The sequence below is a fragment of the Numenius arquata genome, chromosome 7 (assembly GCF_964106895.1).
Source record: "Numenius arquata chromosome 7, bNumArq3.hap1.1, whole genome shotgun sequence".
Taxonomy (NCBI): domain Eukaryota; kingdom Metazoa; phylum Chordata; class Aves; order Charadriiformes; family Scolopacidae; genus Numenius; species Numenius arquata.
Genome location: NC_133582.1, coordinates 19,241,761 through 19,259,263, shown reverse-complemented (window position 1 = coordinate 19,259,263; position 17,503 = coordinate 19,241,761). Strand labels below are relative to the sequence as shown.

At 40.9% G+C, this 17,503-nt stretch overlaps 1 protein-coding gene across 1 annotated transcript in view; it reads right to left on the bottom strand.

The window, feature by feature from the left end:
• The window catches only part of DCBLD1 (discoidin, CUB and LCCL domain containing 1), a 47,682-nt gene that overhangs the window by 15,842 nt on the left and 14,337 nt on the right, over positions 1 to 17,503 (bottom strand). Inside the window, 5 exon segments of the mRNA XM_074150829.1 lie at positions 732 to 865; positions 2,607 to 2,679; positions 3,425 to 3,476; positions 4,042 to 4,179; positions 14,826 to 15,038. Of these exon segments, the coding sequence (XP_074006930.1) occupies positions 732 to 865; positions 2,607 to 2,679; positions 3,425 to 3,476; positions 4,042 to 4,179; positions 14,826 to 15,038 (610 nt within the window).

The window sequence follows — 17,503 nt, the reverse complement described above, 5'->3', positions numbered from 1 at the left end:
ATGATTGTAAAATTGTCAGGAGGGTGTGGAGAAATCATGGGGAAAACAGGAAAAAGTATAAAATGGACATATTCCTGTAGCTCTTGTAAGCTATGGGACTGAGGAGATTTCCCTTCCTACAAAAAGCCTCATGTAAAATCCAGATAACGTTTGAAAATTAAAAAATATAAACCAACAGGAATGACAGAGGCAGTTGCTGGAAGGGCTTACTGTGCTGGATAGAGATTAGAGGATTTATTTCTACTTCAACAACAGTACAATTAAAAGTCAGAAGATAAGTGGTAAATATAACACCCTTGCTATAAATATTCTAAAAGAGAAAAACTCTGAACATGTCAAAAGCACAATGTTTAAGAAGTTGTTCGTTAAATCCCCTATGGCTCAATGGCACTTTTTATTTATTCACTCTTCCTTGCTTTTTTTAAACTTTAACATGAATTTAGCATGATTTATTAACACATCGATTAAAGGTGTTTGTTGCAGAACATCGTACTTTCATGTATCTGCTAACAAAGTAATTTGCAAATATGTTTTGGAAGGAAGAGAAGGGAAAAAAAAAAAAAGAAAATACCTCCTTACATGGTATAGAGCCACTGAAAACTTGGAACATTTTCCTGTATCCAATGCCAACACCATTTTAATAGAGCCGTAGAAACAAAGCCCAAAAGCCCCTAGACCCACACCTAACATCTTTCCCTCCCCAGAAAAAGCACCCTGATGGTGGTACTCACTCGTGCGAGGGGACGCCGTTGGCGACGACGCCTTCGTAGCGGCTGATGCCCTTTTGCTGGGTGACGCTGATCTGACCGCCCAGCTCGTCGGCGATAACGCCCGCGTGTACGGCCGACTTGCACAGCAGCGAGGTCTGGAAGGCAGAAGAAGCCAAAGCTCAGAGGATCAGTCTGATGAACTGCTAATGCTTTTCACTTCAAAGCCCCTTGCATACAGGTGCTACAGCTCACACAATCCGGCAAAGGCTCAAGAAGACTAAGAGGCAGGGGAGGGAGAAAGAACAGTAATCTGAAAAAAAAATGTTTCCAAGTCACCTTTTTTTTTTTTTCCTCCAAATGAAAAAGCAAATAATCTGCTTCTGAGAATTCATTGCAAGATTGTAACCTGGTAAGTACCGTGTCACTTTTCAGGAAAGCAAAGTCAAAGACAAGGCAACTCTTCTTTGCAAAGAGAATATGGTAATTACTTGATGGACTTGCCTGAAGGCAGACCTATCTACTACCACACCCCAGGGTTTGCACCATGGCACACAGTAGGAGATTTGGCTATGTGTTGACTAGCTGCTGCTGGGTTTTAAGTATAGCCCATTTGCCGGTTATCTCAGGTGGGATAATGCAGAAGAATACAGGCAGGACAGCTTGTGTGCCAACTAGGTGGCAATAACGTACCGCTGGGCTAGGGCAGAGCAGAGAAGGGCCAGTGGAAAGGTGCAAAGGAGAAGTTCCCAGGGGCTACTGCAGAGACTGGTCTCATTCACATGGGCGCAGCTTGGGCTAAACTGCTCGACAAGCTGGGGTGCCCATCTGTCCCCTCCAGGGAGGGGTGGGGGACACAAAAGCAGCAGGGCTTCAGGGGAGCCCCGCAGGTTCTTCCCACCAGAAAAACTTAATCCCTCTTAACAGTGGAGGAAAAATTTCTTTCAAAAATTCCTCAGCGCAGATAAGATCTGCATGAAGTCATGCTATGTGCCGCTTTTCTTTCCTAGTCACCCATATGAAGGGCAGGAATAACTCCAGCTAATGAGAATGTAAAATGGCATTTCTTTGTTTCTTCAGATCTGCCACTTTCCAGTCTGGAGCAGCATGCTCAAATAACTGGATGAACAGGTTAAACGTGAACACTGACATTTTGGAAACTCAGCAACTACTATATTTGCGATAGGGTGGGATTTTACTTCAGCAGTATGATTCAACTTACTCCACCGTGAGAGATGTAAAGATTTCACAGGCATGACAGGAGAGTCCAGGGTGAGGGGCACAGAGAGGGCAGAGCACTGTGTGATGTGAACTGTGGATAAATGCAACCACTCAGGCAACTTCTTCGCTTTAAAGAACAAGCAGTTAAAACAACCCAAGAGGTTGGTAGTTATCAGTGGGATGTGATTAAGCAGTGTATAATTATTTATTTCATCTCAGAGCAGATTGCTGGGATACTGCAGGCATAATTGTAAAGAAAACCCTCATGTTTCTGAAATGTATTTTCTCTCCTACAAGAGATAGCTTTAGGAAAGAAATGCACATGGACTCCAAGCAAGTAAAACCTGAAGTCGTAGGAATATTTAGTACATCGATGAGCACTGCCTCAAAAGGGATGAGCCCTATGCAGGTTTTTTCCAGAAAGCCAGAAACCACAAGCCACTACATGTATTTGAGAATCAGTGGACTTTGTTCTCACACGATCGATTGGTCTGTTTGAAAAGCATCTCCCTGTGCTTGTATAATGATAACATACTCATATACTGATAATAAAAGGTATATCTAAGACAACTGGGAAGAATTACTGACAAAAGCCAAGCAGCAAAAGTTGAAACCAAGTTGTGCTATGCTTCTCTCTTCTGTTTTCACAAATTTCCTCTCATTATCCTGTGTACTTACATCTCTGTACCCTTCTCCGATATTCCCAGAAATGTCACCTGCTATGTCTCTGCAGCCAGCGGGACAGTATCTGCTGTAGTGAGAGAAGAGAGGCTTGTTTAAAATGTGAACTGTAGTGATGATACACAGAAAAACAAGCTCCTACAAAAGAAATGCTCTTTGACTGATAAATACTTTAGCAGTAAGTTCTGGCTGATAGTCTGTTACTGAGTGCAGGGGGTAAATAAATGGGCCCTTGAGTTCACGAGTGGACTGTACACAGCAGCACACAAAGAACCAGAAAAGCAGTTTTGCAAGGGCATTTCTGTTTAATTCTCTTGTTCTAGAAATGCTACCACACGAGTTTTCAGCCCAGGCCAGATAAGAAGCCTACATGCACATCCAGACAGTAGCCAGAAGAGCACAATTTATTACCATTTCAAATCCTATCACAAGGTTCAAGGAACCAAGAAATTATAGCTTGTCCTCAGATAATCTTGTATCAGCTAGGGTGTGATCCACTCTTAGGAGACACACTGGAATTTGAGGATACTTCGAATTTCGAAGTGGAAACCCTTTTTACATATACCATGTATATGTTCTCAAATGAGACTTGCTCTGTAACTCTATTCCCTCGTCTTTCTGGGCCACAGACTCCCATCCTGCACACTGCTGCTCACAACTGGGCCTTGGACTACTACAGCATCAGAGCTCAAAAAAATTCACTTCTCCAAAAAACCAAGGCTGTACCTGCCTTACATGACATTCTCTAACAGTTGGACCAGGTGACAGCTACAGCAGAGCAAGCCACAGTGCAGAGAGCTGCAAACCCTCTTTACCTGTATTCAGCCTTTGTGTAGTGGTTCGCTCGTTCCAAACACGTGATTAGATCTGTGAAAAGTTTACAAATGTCAATCCCCATTGCAGGACGTAGAAATAAAGACAAATATTTGGCTACACATGAAATTACATTTAGAGATCTCTCTGTATAATACTTAATTTCATTAGATAGAAAGCAAGAGCTATGGTTTTCCCTCATTCTTTTAATCTCTCTTCTACTCTTCTTATGTTTTACACCTTCAACAAAGTTGCAGAGATCCCCAGAATATTAAATGTAGGAATCAAATCTTAACCTACCCTATCCCTTCATCCTTTCTATCACTGTGTGATAGAAGCTAGAACCTGGAATACAGTGGAGTATCAAGCAGAAGGTACTAATTTTCTCTCTTACTGGGCCTGTATTGCAAATTTTCTAGGTAAGATTTCAGCAGCTATTTTATCTGGTTAATGTTACAAATGCTTCTTGCACACATGCTATTAAAAATATCGTGGTTCACGCTAATCTGGAAATATTTAGGACCAAGCATTTGGACTAAAGTCTATATGTGCAAAGAAAATAATGAAAATAGGGGTGACTATGCCACTAATCCTTCAGTACTTTTGGATTTCACTTTACCTGGATGATCACTACTGGCATAGGACAACAGAAAGCCTCGTCCTGACACATGGGATCCACTCTCAAAGTGAATAGTTGCTTCATTGCTATCCAGAATGATTTCTTTGGGGACAGGCATCACATTACCACAGTATGGCCCTACAGACAGAACAAAGAAGATTTCAAAAGTTTAGATGACGTAATTAGGCTGGAATATTCTCAGGATTCACGAAGAGTTTCATAACACACTCATTCTCCTTCAGTACCAATCCAAATGTTGACAAAAGGGTTTTGGCTTCGATCCTTTATGGGTATGAGCTCCTAAGTTACCCTGACAAGGAGTGGCCAGCATCCAATTGTCTCTCCATGCTAGCAATTCCAGCACCCACATCTCTCATCAGTAAGCCTTAAGAGAATGATTAATGCCCTTTGGCCTTTGAAGTACAGCATGCTTACAACTAGCCGTAACTCATTAGGGAAAAGAACAGAACATTCAAAGGCAATCCAAGGGATCTACACAGGGTCCCCTAGATAAACTCTCCAGAGGCGTACAGCTCATGCTGCTGTAGCACAGCAGCCATTCAGGAAAGATTAAGATCACAAACAGGGTACCTGATTCTCAAGGACTTGTGTGCCACAAGCCAAATTGCACTACAAGGCAATAGCACTTTACTCAGAAAATTTCTTAATTTATTTTCCTTTTTAAAACATCATCAGACCATTGAAGTATACAGCTCAAGTCTCTAGAGTTTTAAACAATGAGAGGGAGAGAAGGAGGAAGATGAAGGGAGTAGGACGGGGAGTCAAGAGCCTTGCACTTACGTTGAATTAGATAAGGGTTTTATAGCTATCAACTGCAGTATCTTGGGACAGTCTTTGGGACACTCCTTTCTTGTGACAGCAGGTGTGCCCAGGATTCTTAATAGTTATGTTTGCTCCTTCAGAAGCCAGTTCCTGAGGGTAGCTTTCTTTTGAGATTGCCACAGTCTTTGCTCTTGTCTTCTGTCACTACACCTGGGTGCAAACACTTGTCCCTGGCTGCCCTCAGGCAGAGATGATACAGAAAATCTAAAGCAGTCTGGGTACACTTTTTTGAATTTATGAGGATGCTTACAATATAAACTGCTAAGAAGAGTTTTTTTTTTTTTTTTAAATGGCAAACAGGGTTGTTTTTTTCCCCAAGAGAAAAAACAAACAAAACCCTTTACAAGTCCTCAGCCCATCTGTTCTGTTGAGGTGAATGACAGCTTTTTTGTTTCCTAAAACAAGTCCTTGGGATGAAAAATTATCACTTTGATTTTTCCTAGACAATCTTGTTTTATTGGTGGTAGCTATTTAAGGGCAACTTGGAACTGACTTCTGAGACACAGTCACAGCACAACACAAATTTGATGAGCGGTACCCTTCCTAGTGGAGTCCTAAGAGCATCTTCATTTTGCTTGGTACTCTTGGGGGTGTCTTTCCCAAGTACTTCATTGACCTTATAAAACCATAACATCAACCTATAGGGTAGCCCAATCAGATCCAAAGACAGCCTGTTGTCAGCAGAATGGGACAAACCAAAAGAGGAACTCTGTCTTTTGGCTTATAAAAATCATATGGTGAGGCCAGGCAGGCAGAGAAATAAGCAACGAGTGTGACATTTCCCTGGAGTACTCATGTGTTGAAAATGACTCACGACTTAGTCAGAGAAAACAATGCCTGTAAAAAGGGTTAAACAAATTGCTTAGGAAATGAACTTATCAAAAAGACAGCATCTGACACTGTGTCATACCAGACAACTGCACGAGTGATTTATTTGAGAAGGTCTTTTGTGTCAGATTGCAGTGGGAGAAGTAAAGTGCTAACTTAGATTATTTTTTTTCAAGAGAAAGAAAGGCAAAGAAGACAGGGAGACATTGCATTTCTTCAAAATGAAACACCTGAGAAAGCTTTAGTTCTTTTCTTCTCTCAGGGACTATCTCTACATATTTTCTCACAAGTGCTCTTTGGCTTTCTCCCTCACAGCAATTGGCAGTGACCCGTCTACTCTGTAGGTATAATTTAGATGGCTGATTCACTCAGCCACACACCGGTGCCAGATCACAGCTATGTGTCTTCTCCATAGCAAGTCTACATACGTTCCAGATAATTATACAAGCAAATCACACATGTCATAAGCAAAACAAATAAGATAAAATAGTCTAGACACATACATGGAGCTGTATAATCCAAATGAAAGCCAAAAATTCAGAAACAATCAGCTTAAGGAATCAACCTGCAATGCCTAAAGACAAGTTTCTGCTGCTAAGTAATAAATCCAAGAAGGGTTACCAGGCTATGGTTATATTCTGCCAAGAGCAGTTCTTGCATACTGAGAGACTCCCATAGCTAGCTCAAAACTAAGGGGGCCTAGGATTAATTCCTTAAAGGATATAGAAGCAGGAAAGAGTATACACTGAAGGAAGGAATATTTTCCAAAAGTTAATCCATTTTCTGCATAGATTTGGGAAATAAAAAAAAAAAAGAGTAACAAGAGTAACTCATTAATACTACAAAAGATTCACTTGTTCTTTTGTCGCAAACCAAGGAAGTCTTGTAAAATATTTCTACACATTTCTTCTCAATAATTCAGGTAACACCATATTGGCAGTATATTGCGAGGTCTTCAGACTTTTCTGAGATCTGGCAGAGTTTATCTGTCAGATCAAATACAAAAATGGCTGCTGAGAGAGAGAGTTTAGAAAAAAGTATAAGCATTGTCTCACCCCTCTGTTGCTGTTCTTAAAGAGACTGATTCGATATTGGTTTGGTTTAGAGCTTCTGTACTTCCTGAAAGAACTAGAGACATGTGCAATCTGTTTTTAGGAAAAGGTGTTATTCCACTCTTTTCAGTTTAAAACGACCAGAGTAAGCAACTTTATGATTTGATTTACCCAATAATGTTGTCTTAGGTTTAGCAGCACCTCTCTCCATCTTGCCAAGTTTTTCCAGAGTGGCCTTTTTTAACCTCAATTCTCATTTTCCCCCTAATCAATTTATTTTACATGGACGGTCTTCCAAGAAATTCCCCAGGGGGACAACTAGCAATGCTTAGAAAATAAAGCTGATTCAGGGTCAAGACAAGTCTCTGGGTTCAGTTCGGACTGATGACAGAATTTTATGCTTTCATCTGGTTTCTGATTTTCCTTAGAAAAATAACATCTTTGCTTTTAACAGCATGTAGTTTTTCCTATGCTCTTCATACAGCAATCCTCCATCTCCTTTAGTGCTGTAGAGCCAGAGAAAGGACAGTCTCCCAGGGTCCCTCCATTTCAGCTTGTGGTGTGCCTGAATTACCTGCGCTTTCCATATACGCAGTAATGCCTAGTAGATTTGCTCTCCATTGACTTACCTTGACTACATATATTGTGAGATTTTATAGACATTAGAAGATTAAAACCAATGAGCATCTGTAGACATTAGACTTCATCTGAAAACTATATTTACTAGTCAGTATTTTCCACTTGCAACTCAGATGACAAAAATACTACTTCATCATCTGCTTTTAAAACTCGCACATGCTCCCCATCTTCTGTGTCCATTCCACCTAGGATTTATTGATTTCCCCAGGCTGCCTATATGAATACTGTACAACCATAGTGCAGAGGAAGGATGATGGGGAAAGCCTTGGTTTGTGTCTCTAAGCGAGAAACTTGCATATCGGACCCTGTTAACTTTTACTGTAGCATTTTGACTTGAACCTGGGACTAAGCCAAAAGTTTTTTAAGATCCCTTTTGAGAACTGCCAGATCACGTTGTCAGTTTTTCATCTTCTAATGTTAGTTGTGAGGTGGGTTGTTTTGCATATTCGTCTTGAAAAACTAGTCATGAATGCTATCTCTCTCCCTGTTTCCTGTTAAAGTGACTCGGCTGGGGCTCTGCTGGGCTAAGTAGGCAGGTTTATTTAGTTTGTTTACTAAGAACAAAGAAAAGAGTTTGATTTAATAAACAGATGTGTTACATGTCATGAAACTGAGTAGGTGTTCTCCATGTTTCAGTATTACTACATCTAGATGCCAGGGCCTTTTCTTCTTTCCATGTCCCATTAATGAGTTGACCCAACTGTGGTTCCATCTGTTCACTCCATATTCTTTAATATATATAAATTTTAAATTCTACAGGAAAGCTATTAGGGGCCTCGGAATTTCACATGTACCTAATTTAATATCCTCTAGAATTAAACTAACATTTAATACCTTTTGTCCAGAACTACGGATCTGTGGTTTAAATCAAATACTTTTATTTTGGAATCACTGTCTCCAAGCAGTATTAACATCCTGCAAGATACATGGTAAATTGTCTTGTGGATATCCTTTGGCTGGCTCCTCTGGAGACTGAAGAGACTATTTTATGTGTTGTTTACTTTTTAAACATTAGCAATAGTCTAGTGCTTTTGTCTTTTTCATAATAGTGTTGTTTTGCAAATCTGATGATCTTTACAGCATTGTCTGGTTTTATGAGGTTTAGTTTACTTCTACTGTCAACCAGGCTCTGGCATATTTCCTGAGATTGCTTTGTTGAATTATGTTGCTCTCTTTTTTCTACTTCCCTTAAGAAGCGCTGTGCCTGGAGGACTCTCTTCTCTCACACCAGCTGGCAATGCCTACAAGCCGGTTGTTTCTGTAGTTCTTAATACTTTCTGCCCCTTCTGTAAGGCTTTTGCTTCCTTTTAAAAGCAATTATTTCCCTCTTTAGCTATTGTGTGTCTGGTTCACTATGCTTGTTCTGCTTTCAAATTCCTCAACTTTTGAAATCTGCAGTTTGACATTTGCAGCAGTCTTTAAGAAACTTGGTTTAGATATCAACTCATGATGTCCTCTGTTCAACAGGGAGTCTTCTCCCTGTTTTCTGTCTTGACTTGCAGAGTGAGCCACAGCTGGCGAGCCATGTGTAGCAACGATCCCATGGATTTGCCTCTCCAGGACTATAATTTCCTAATGTATTTGTTTGGGGAAAAAGAAAATTAAATTGTGATCCTTATATTCAGTAGCCTTTTTTCAAATAAAGCAATTTGGAAGTCCCTCAGTAGCTGGGGAAAGACAGGGGATGTGATGGACGTGGATTATGCTTGCTTCACTTCAGCTAAAAGCTCAGCCAGGGTGCAAGTCTTTCACAAACAGCTCACAAAAACAGCAAGGATCTTTTGTATGAAAACATCTGCGTTCTTGAAATTCATATGTATCCCACATTCACACAAATGCTTCAGGAGGGGGAGAGGGGAGAGGGGAGAGGGGAGAGGGGAGAGGGGAGAGGGGAGAGGGGAGAGGGGAGAGGGGAGAGGGGAGAGGGGAGAGGGGAGAGGGGAGAGGGGAGAGGGGAGAGGGGAGAGGGGAGAGGGGAGAGGGGAGAGGGGAGAGGGGAGAGGGGAGAGGGGAGAGGGGAGAGGGGAGAGGGGAGAGGGGAGAGGGGAGAGGGGAGAGGGGAGAGGGGAGAGGGGAGAGGGGAGAGGGGAGAGGGGAGAGGGGAGAGGGGAGAGGGGTCTTTGCTCCAACACTGTCATGCACACGCGAAGGGATAAGCAGTCACCCTGCAAAGACGTGCCAGGAGATGAAAAGTGCTGCTCTATGTCCTTTGCAGGACGTGGGGAAGGTCATATTTAATACTCAGTAGATATGAGTTGACAGAGTAGTCAGGATGAGACAGCCTGGTTATTCAGTGCAACACAGTCTGACCTCAGGCTGAGTGGTAAGCGTTTCTTGGTTTAGGAAAAACAGATAAAACTTTCAGTTAGTGTTTCCAAAGGGTTGCCAAAGATTGTGATAAAGGAAAGAAAAAGGCATCCAAGTAGAGTCAAGCTGGAGAAGTAATTATAATTTAAAAAGGGATGGTCTGGGCCACCTGCACAGGCTGTAGGTCTGCCTACTTGACCTCAGGTGAGGTCCCCCACTTCTAACATAGCTGTGGTTTTATCCAAACCCAAAGACAGAAGCACAGCAACAGTTAGAAATTGTTACTAAAGAACTGTAGCTGTTTAACAAAAACCACAGAAATATACACAATACACTTTATGCAGCTAAGGGAAAAAAAGAGTTCATTTGATAAAACAAACGCAGACATTCTTTGTTACATAAATCTTTCCAAAGCTGAAACCTCAGGATACTGCAACCACTCAAGCGAAACCCAACTGTTAGAAGAACTTTGACTGTTAAGAAACTGCTCAACTTGATCTTCAGCAAGAACTTGTCTGGGCATTTCCCTCGATTTCCTGAAATACCAGAAACAATACTGTAATAACAAGTTTCCTTTGAGGGGCGAAAAAGAAACCTGGACACACCCTTTATTCAAGCAAGACATTTATTACAATACATAATAAGGAATGACTTGGTTCGATGAATCCCCTCGAGTCATAATGACAGGTCGGAGGCATCCCAAGGCTCTCGGTTCTCCTGCACACACACACGTGCACACACACACGTGCACACACACTTGCTCAGCAGCCAACAGACACACATCAGTAAATGTCCAATTTACCTAACAACCCTCAGTGACTGGGTGCGGGGAGGAGAAAATATTTTCAGTAATTTCTTTATCTATTTCATGGTAGTTACTGGGTGCAAATTATGCAAGAAGTTAACAGCACTAACTCTCCAAATTATTACTAGTCACTCAGCAGATCTGACATCCACCCCAGAGGAACACATCAACCTCCTACTGACTGCAAGTGAATGGAGAAATAAGTAGGCACTTATCTCTTCTTTATCTCTCCAGTCAAGACTGATGATAGTCTCACAAAATTAAGGGAAAAAATACTAAGCCATTAGTTGGGAAAAGAGAGGGGGGAAAAAAAGCAAGAAAAAAGGGTCAAAAGAGGTACAGAAATCTGATAAAGACATGAAAAGAAGCTGACTAAAAGCAGCTCCTATTGAACTTTTAAAACATTTATGTTACACCATAAGTAGTGCAAGTTTTCTTCTTGAAATCTACAGGGCCCACATGGTTAATCTTGTTTTCACATATCCCTTTAACTAATTAAAAAAAACAGAACCTCTTATTCAGAGCTCAGGATTTTTAATATGCTCAGATAATGCAATTAACTCGAGAAGAAAAGCATTTCAGCAAAGGTTGCACTTTGTCTACACCATGAGATCACGCTTCATATTAATTTTTATTCTAGATTCCTTCTGTGGGACCAAAACCCCCTGTATTTTCATCCAGTGCAAATCTATGCCTTTGAAACAGGACACGATCATCTATTTATTTCTCCTGGAGACAAGACGTGCAAAACTGTGCTAATATTTAAAGGTTTGTCAGACAAAGGTAACTCAGTTTCAACAAAACTGCTGTTAGACTACCTTTGCTGACTGATGATTTATATTTTCACATGTAAGTCTGGATACAAAGCTAACAGTTTGAAAGAAAAGGTTTGCTACACGTTCTTTCCCCCAGTGAACACTGAAGAAAATAGTCTGCAGAGCAATAACCCAGAGATACACTGTTCAGCCCCTTTATGTTTCCAGTTTTAGAGCTTCATTAAGATTATTTAATGACCATCTTTTGATTGTAATATTGGAGAAATCTACATGCAGTGTCTGCCTTCACAGGTTCTTCAAAGCTTAGAAGTATCAAAGGTGAGAACAACTATAGTGTCACATTTGTGTCTCAGCTGAGCAGGGAGGCTTCAGCCGATGGGCATACGCAACAACGCTACATGCTTTTCTAGGAAGGAATTAGATTCACAGTACTCTTCTATCAGTCTACAAAATTTGAGGAATGCCTTGAATTTAAAAACAAAAACAAAAAACTTACATGTAAGTGGCCTAATCTGTAGTCACCCACTTACAAAAGTGAAGAAAACAATGTTATGGCTAACATAAATCAATTAATCCATTCATTTGTATACAACAGCTTCCCCTTACTGCGTGGAACATAAATACCCCAAATAAGAATTGAGTTATTCCCTGCTGTATTGCATGAATCCCAGAGAAGGTTGTAACAATGAAAGAATCACAGTTAAATGTAAAGACAACATATGGGAGAATTCTGAAAGGAAAACAATACTTTGTCATCTGAAGACTTGTTTATATTAATTTTATATTTATGCACATAATCTAGTGTTTTGCTTCTGACCAATTTTCTAAGCTTCAGATACACTCCTCAATAGACGTTTGTACTCATACCAACATTCACTCTGTTGTTTTCTGTGAAGTTGAAGAGACTAGCATGGTATTTAAAACATATTTCCCTTTGGACTTATTGTCTTATAATTGCAAACCTCTTAAATAAAGAGCAAAGGTTGCTTGACTAATTTGAAACATGAGTAATATTCACACTGCCAGCTTTCATACTTAGCTTTTTAGGTTTTCCGTTTTAAACCCGGGTCAAACACAGAAAACATGCAAAGATTAGTTTTCAATTGCTCAAGTGTTTTCAATGCCTGCAAAATCTTTTCTGCTCTCCATCATCCTGTGAAAAAATGTCGATGGCAAAGGTCAGTACCTTCTTGGCCAAGGGAAGATGTTGACCTGCCTGTAGTGACCTGCCTGTAGGTGTTCATAAAGAGGGGAGGGTTGGGAAGAAGAGATCCAGGCTCAGAAACAGCTACCTAAAAGGACACTTAACAGACTGAATGGACTTAGCAGCGCTCACTCAGAGCTTCTTTTGCTTAGGTAAACACATATAGCACAGAGCTATAGCAAAACTATTGAAACAAGTGACTTAGAGAAGCTCTGATCTCATGTGTGAATTCCTGTGCCTTTTAAAACACAAGCAATATCATGGATTTATGCATATAGCACTATTTCCACACTGCTGTTCTGCAAGGATTTCCCCCAGTGTAGAGCAGAGACTCTGTAGGTATGCTAGCGGGAAAGTCTACGGCCAGCTGCAGACCACAAAAACCATTATAGATGGTATGTACGCCTAGACTATAAAACTTGTTTAATCAGATAAGAGCAAAATCTGCTAATTGTGCAGTTCGTTACTGAGAATGCAAATTATAATCCACATGCATCAGACATTACCAATCAGGTCTGAAAATGGGTGTGGGAATACTTTAAAGAAATTAATTATATGGATTTGATTGCATAACACACAGGAATTCTGTGTTTACCGGCTGGATAAGTGCAGGGCTGAACTATGTGAAGATGTCTTCAGGCATTAACCTGAAGTAGCCAGAATTTCACACATTCAAGCTTCATTTTTCACTTCAGAAAACAATATATTGATTTATCGCTGTTTCCCAGGAAAGCCTTTGATTAGAAATGTCAAGACAGCATCAATAAAAATTATTCAAAGATATGATAATGCAATACTAAACACCTATCTCTTACTGCCAGGTACAGACAGACTGCTTCAGGTGAACACAACTCATTGCTTACAGCTCTGAAATGAGGTAAACAACATAAAAAAACCCCAGCACACATGAACAGAAACATTCCTTATGCTTCAAGTGAAGCTCTACGCAAGGCTTAGATATCAACATGTCACTGCCCACTCTTGGCAAAGGCTGTTTGAAAATGTAATACTCCCCTCATGAGAACAATAATTACCTTTACCTTCGTTTGCCAGCAAGGCTTTAATACCTCTCTTGATCTTACCTTACCAGATGAGTGATAGGCCTATCACACTCATAAATGAAAGGCAATCATCCCTCCTTACTACTGAGATACCTTATGAGCCCTCATCTTAGGAGAACCACAGAACTTCACTGAGCTGATTGACCTGGAAAACCTGCAGAGGCTCTGTGTAGCTTCATCATCTTTTTCCACTAAATCTATTCTGCCTGTGAAGTCCACTACAGCACATTCAGCCTCAGACGACTAAAGGCTACAGCACACTCCCAGCAGGTGAAATTTTATGAACTGTGGATTCATGAGTTTATTCCTGCATTGTGGAACTCCTTGCAGACCTGAATTTAAATCAGACTTCTGAAAAAGGGCGCACTGACTTGAAAATCAGTTTGACTCTTCTAGAAAAAGCAGATCAAAAGTTCCAACAACAACTGGTTGGGAAAACCGATTTGAGGAAGGCCTCAGGTTCTCCCTGGGGAGGATCCTGTTGTCATTATGATTGTTCTAAGTGCACAGCTATAGCACATTTACTCACTTATCTTCCTGTGCAAATCTCTTGCAGGAGTGCAGACTGGGTGCATGCACTTAATGCCCACAAGTATTAAAGCCTGTACATTAGCAAAGGTTATCAGCAACTAATAACTAGCAATAATGAAGGTTATCTCCTTGCCCAGGCCTGAACTGCCTAAGAAATAGAGACATGCAGGATCGTTGACTCCAACTTCTAATCTCGTTTCTGTCTGGTTAGTGAGCCAGCTCTTCCCCTACCCCAGAAGGGTACAGGGCTGATACAGATCCACATACTTGCTGTACTAAAGCTGTGACAGTACAGCTCTGCAGGGCTGAGGGTGGGTAGAGACCCAGGGTGGATGTGCCAGAGCCTCCCTTGCCCCAGCGCCTCCCCTCTTGCCCCCCCCAGCTTGGCAGCACCCCCAGCCTTGGCAGAACAAAACATGGCAACACACTTGCATATAGAATCATAGAATGGTTTAGGTTGGAAGGGACCTTAAAGATCATCTCGTTCCAACCCCCCTTCCACTAGACCAGGTTGCTCAAAGCCCCATCCAGCTTTGAACACTTCCAGGGATGGGGAATCCACAACTTCTCTGGGCAACATGTTGCAGTGCCTCACCACCATCATAGTGAAAAATTTCCTCACTAAAAATGACAAGGAGGAGGAAAGGACAAAGGCTGACATTTCTTGAATTTTGCCGAGCTGGGTTTTACGCAATTTTACCAATTCATGCATCGACCATTGCCTTATCTTTTACATACCGTGCAACGTTGAAGAACTCTGGATGGTAAGGTAGCTGGATTCACATTTCTGTGATTCGATATCCAGGTCTCCAATTTTTAAGATCAGGCGTTTTCCTGGAGGCACTTGGATTTTCTTTTCACAAAGAGTGTAATTTGGGTATGTCCCAGGATAGTTCTTGGATGCCAGGGTCCCACTGTCTTGGTACATCACTGTGTGCCCACATCCATCCCCTGCAGTCGGAGACAAAACAATGAAGAGAAACATATTCTTCAATAAAAAAATCTATAGGAAAATGCTGACCACAAAATCACATCTCACTTGCATTCATCTTTTAAAAAAGTATTTCGTAATACTCTACCTCAGTTATGCTGTTGTTTGAAAAGAGGTTATTAAAATAAATGCAGTCGCGTTTCTCTTGTAAAGCAGTAGAAAGGAGGGCTGGAAACACTCATGAATTAAGATGTATTTGACAGTCCTGTACAAACAGAGTCTCTCTGGTTTTCTGTTTTACAGCCAAACTCTACTGAAACATTACAGATGCAATTCCACATGTAATAGGTAGGATCCTTCCTTAAATAGTTTTCTCCCAATTATCATTCCACATTTTATTTCCCTAGAAAGAGCCATCAGGTAGAGGGTAACTGAATCATACATGAAAGCACAGGTGTGATTTAACTATATGCTATCACGGACCTGACTCATATCACTTTCCTGTTTTTTTTTTCTTGCTCTACTTGCGCAACACAAAGAGCACAGGGGACGAGGTAAGTCACGTTAGCATGCCTGGAGATGGAAACGCTGCTGCCTCCTTGCTCAAGGGGTGAGGGTAGGGGCCTGCAAGGTGTTTATTGTGGAGCTGCATAGGGGCAGGCTTGGCTTAGGAACCTTTCCTTGGTGGAAGCATCCGAGGAGCAGCTGCAGCAGAACACATGACAACAGGAAAATGCACATGGAAATACATGGGGGGATGTGGGGACCGAGATGGAAAACAGGAAGCGTCCGTGGAGGGGAAGGAAGCAGGTATCAGATAAGAGACCCTGACTACCAAAGGAAGCAATTTTTAGTGAACTATTTAAAAGTCTGCTAGTCAATTAAAATGTATATATTATAAAACTCAAGTCATTTCACTATGCTGCATCTTCCACATAATAAAACTATTGCAACAGTGGAACTAGTGCCATACGTATGTGCATACACCAGGCAGTCCTCAGTTTTAGGTCAGTTAGGGCACAGGCATTCTTTACATAGGAGTCTTGTACACTGTTACCCTTTATCATTGCAAATTTGAAACTGGTCCTAGAAGTGTTAGTAAAATAAAGAGTTCTACAGAGCTGAGAATTCACAACATTCAATTTAACGCCCCAGAATTTTACTTTGGGGGATATTTTTGTTAAACTGTTTTTGGTCTGCTGATTTTAATTACTTTCTGAATTTCCTTCCACACTCACTAGGAGGAACAAACTTAAGATTTGATAAGATTATTTAAAGGTGAAGAACTGGAAATGCAGTGTTGATAAAGTAACACACCATACCGTGGGTTGGGGGTAAAGTGGCATGCTGTGCAATGATAAGCTCCAAGCTATCAAATTTTGACTTGCTACTATATAATTACACTGCCATTTCATCCAACTCACTCAACTGCTTTTTCACAAGCAACAGCATCTATTTTGAAGCTTTATCATTATTACTAGCTTTGTTGCCTGCTATTTAATTTTGTTGCAGGTTCATGCTTGGAATAGAGGTGAATAGGAGACAGATCCAAAATCATATCACCATAAAACATATTAAATATGTTTTTTCAGATCTCCCTGTTCACATACTTTAAAAAACACCTGTTGTTCAAGTTTGTTATCCAAGCTCTATTGATTTTAGAATGCATAGGAATATATTCAAGAAGAAAGGCAAACTGGACTCTTGAGCAAATTGTCTTTTTAATGGAAACTTTCTGCAGCGGGAATAAAAATACAAGGAACAATATAGTACATGAGCTATCCATCTTCTGAACCCAGAGAGTGGTCCAGGGAGGTGCAGGCAATGTAAAACCAGACCACTTCCAGCAGGACACAGGACAACCTTGCTGCCTGTGTAGCTGACTGCTATGTAGTAAAAAAGAACTGCCCATGGCCTTTAATTTAAACTGCATGTTTCTAACTGTAAGCATTTACTTTAGCTGGGCTAATGAAAATAAAATAACTACAATCTAGAACCTGGTTTGCAACTTACCCTTATTGGGAAAGAAAAGGGGAAAAAAAAAGGGAAAAGTTACACAACCACAACAAAATGTCATGGAGATGAACTCTTTAAAATTAAAAGTCTTGTATTCACAAGTCTTCATCCCGCTGAGCTACATTCTGGCCTGCGTCACCTTGGTACAACCCCAAAACTCTCCTCAAAAAGCTGAAAAGAGATCACTATCATGATAAGACCCTGACAACGGTCCAGGTCACAAAGCACTATATTTCTGCAGAAAGCGTACAGGCAAAACTGTGCACCAGAGACCTCAGCCTGCCATCCTCCTCTGTCGAGGTTATACGAGGTCTTGTTCCCAGGGAAACTCCTTTTTTTAAAATCTGCCTTTGAGTCAGTGTTGAAATGTATTACCACTAGAACATCTTTTGAGCTAAGAAAGCATAAATGCTATTTTCCGACTTTTCACTGGTGGAGCATAGACATTCAAACACTCCGATTGAGAGGC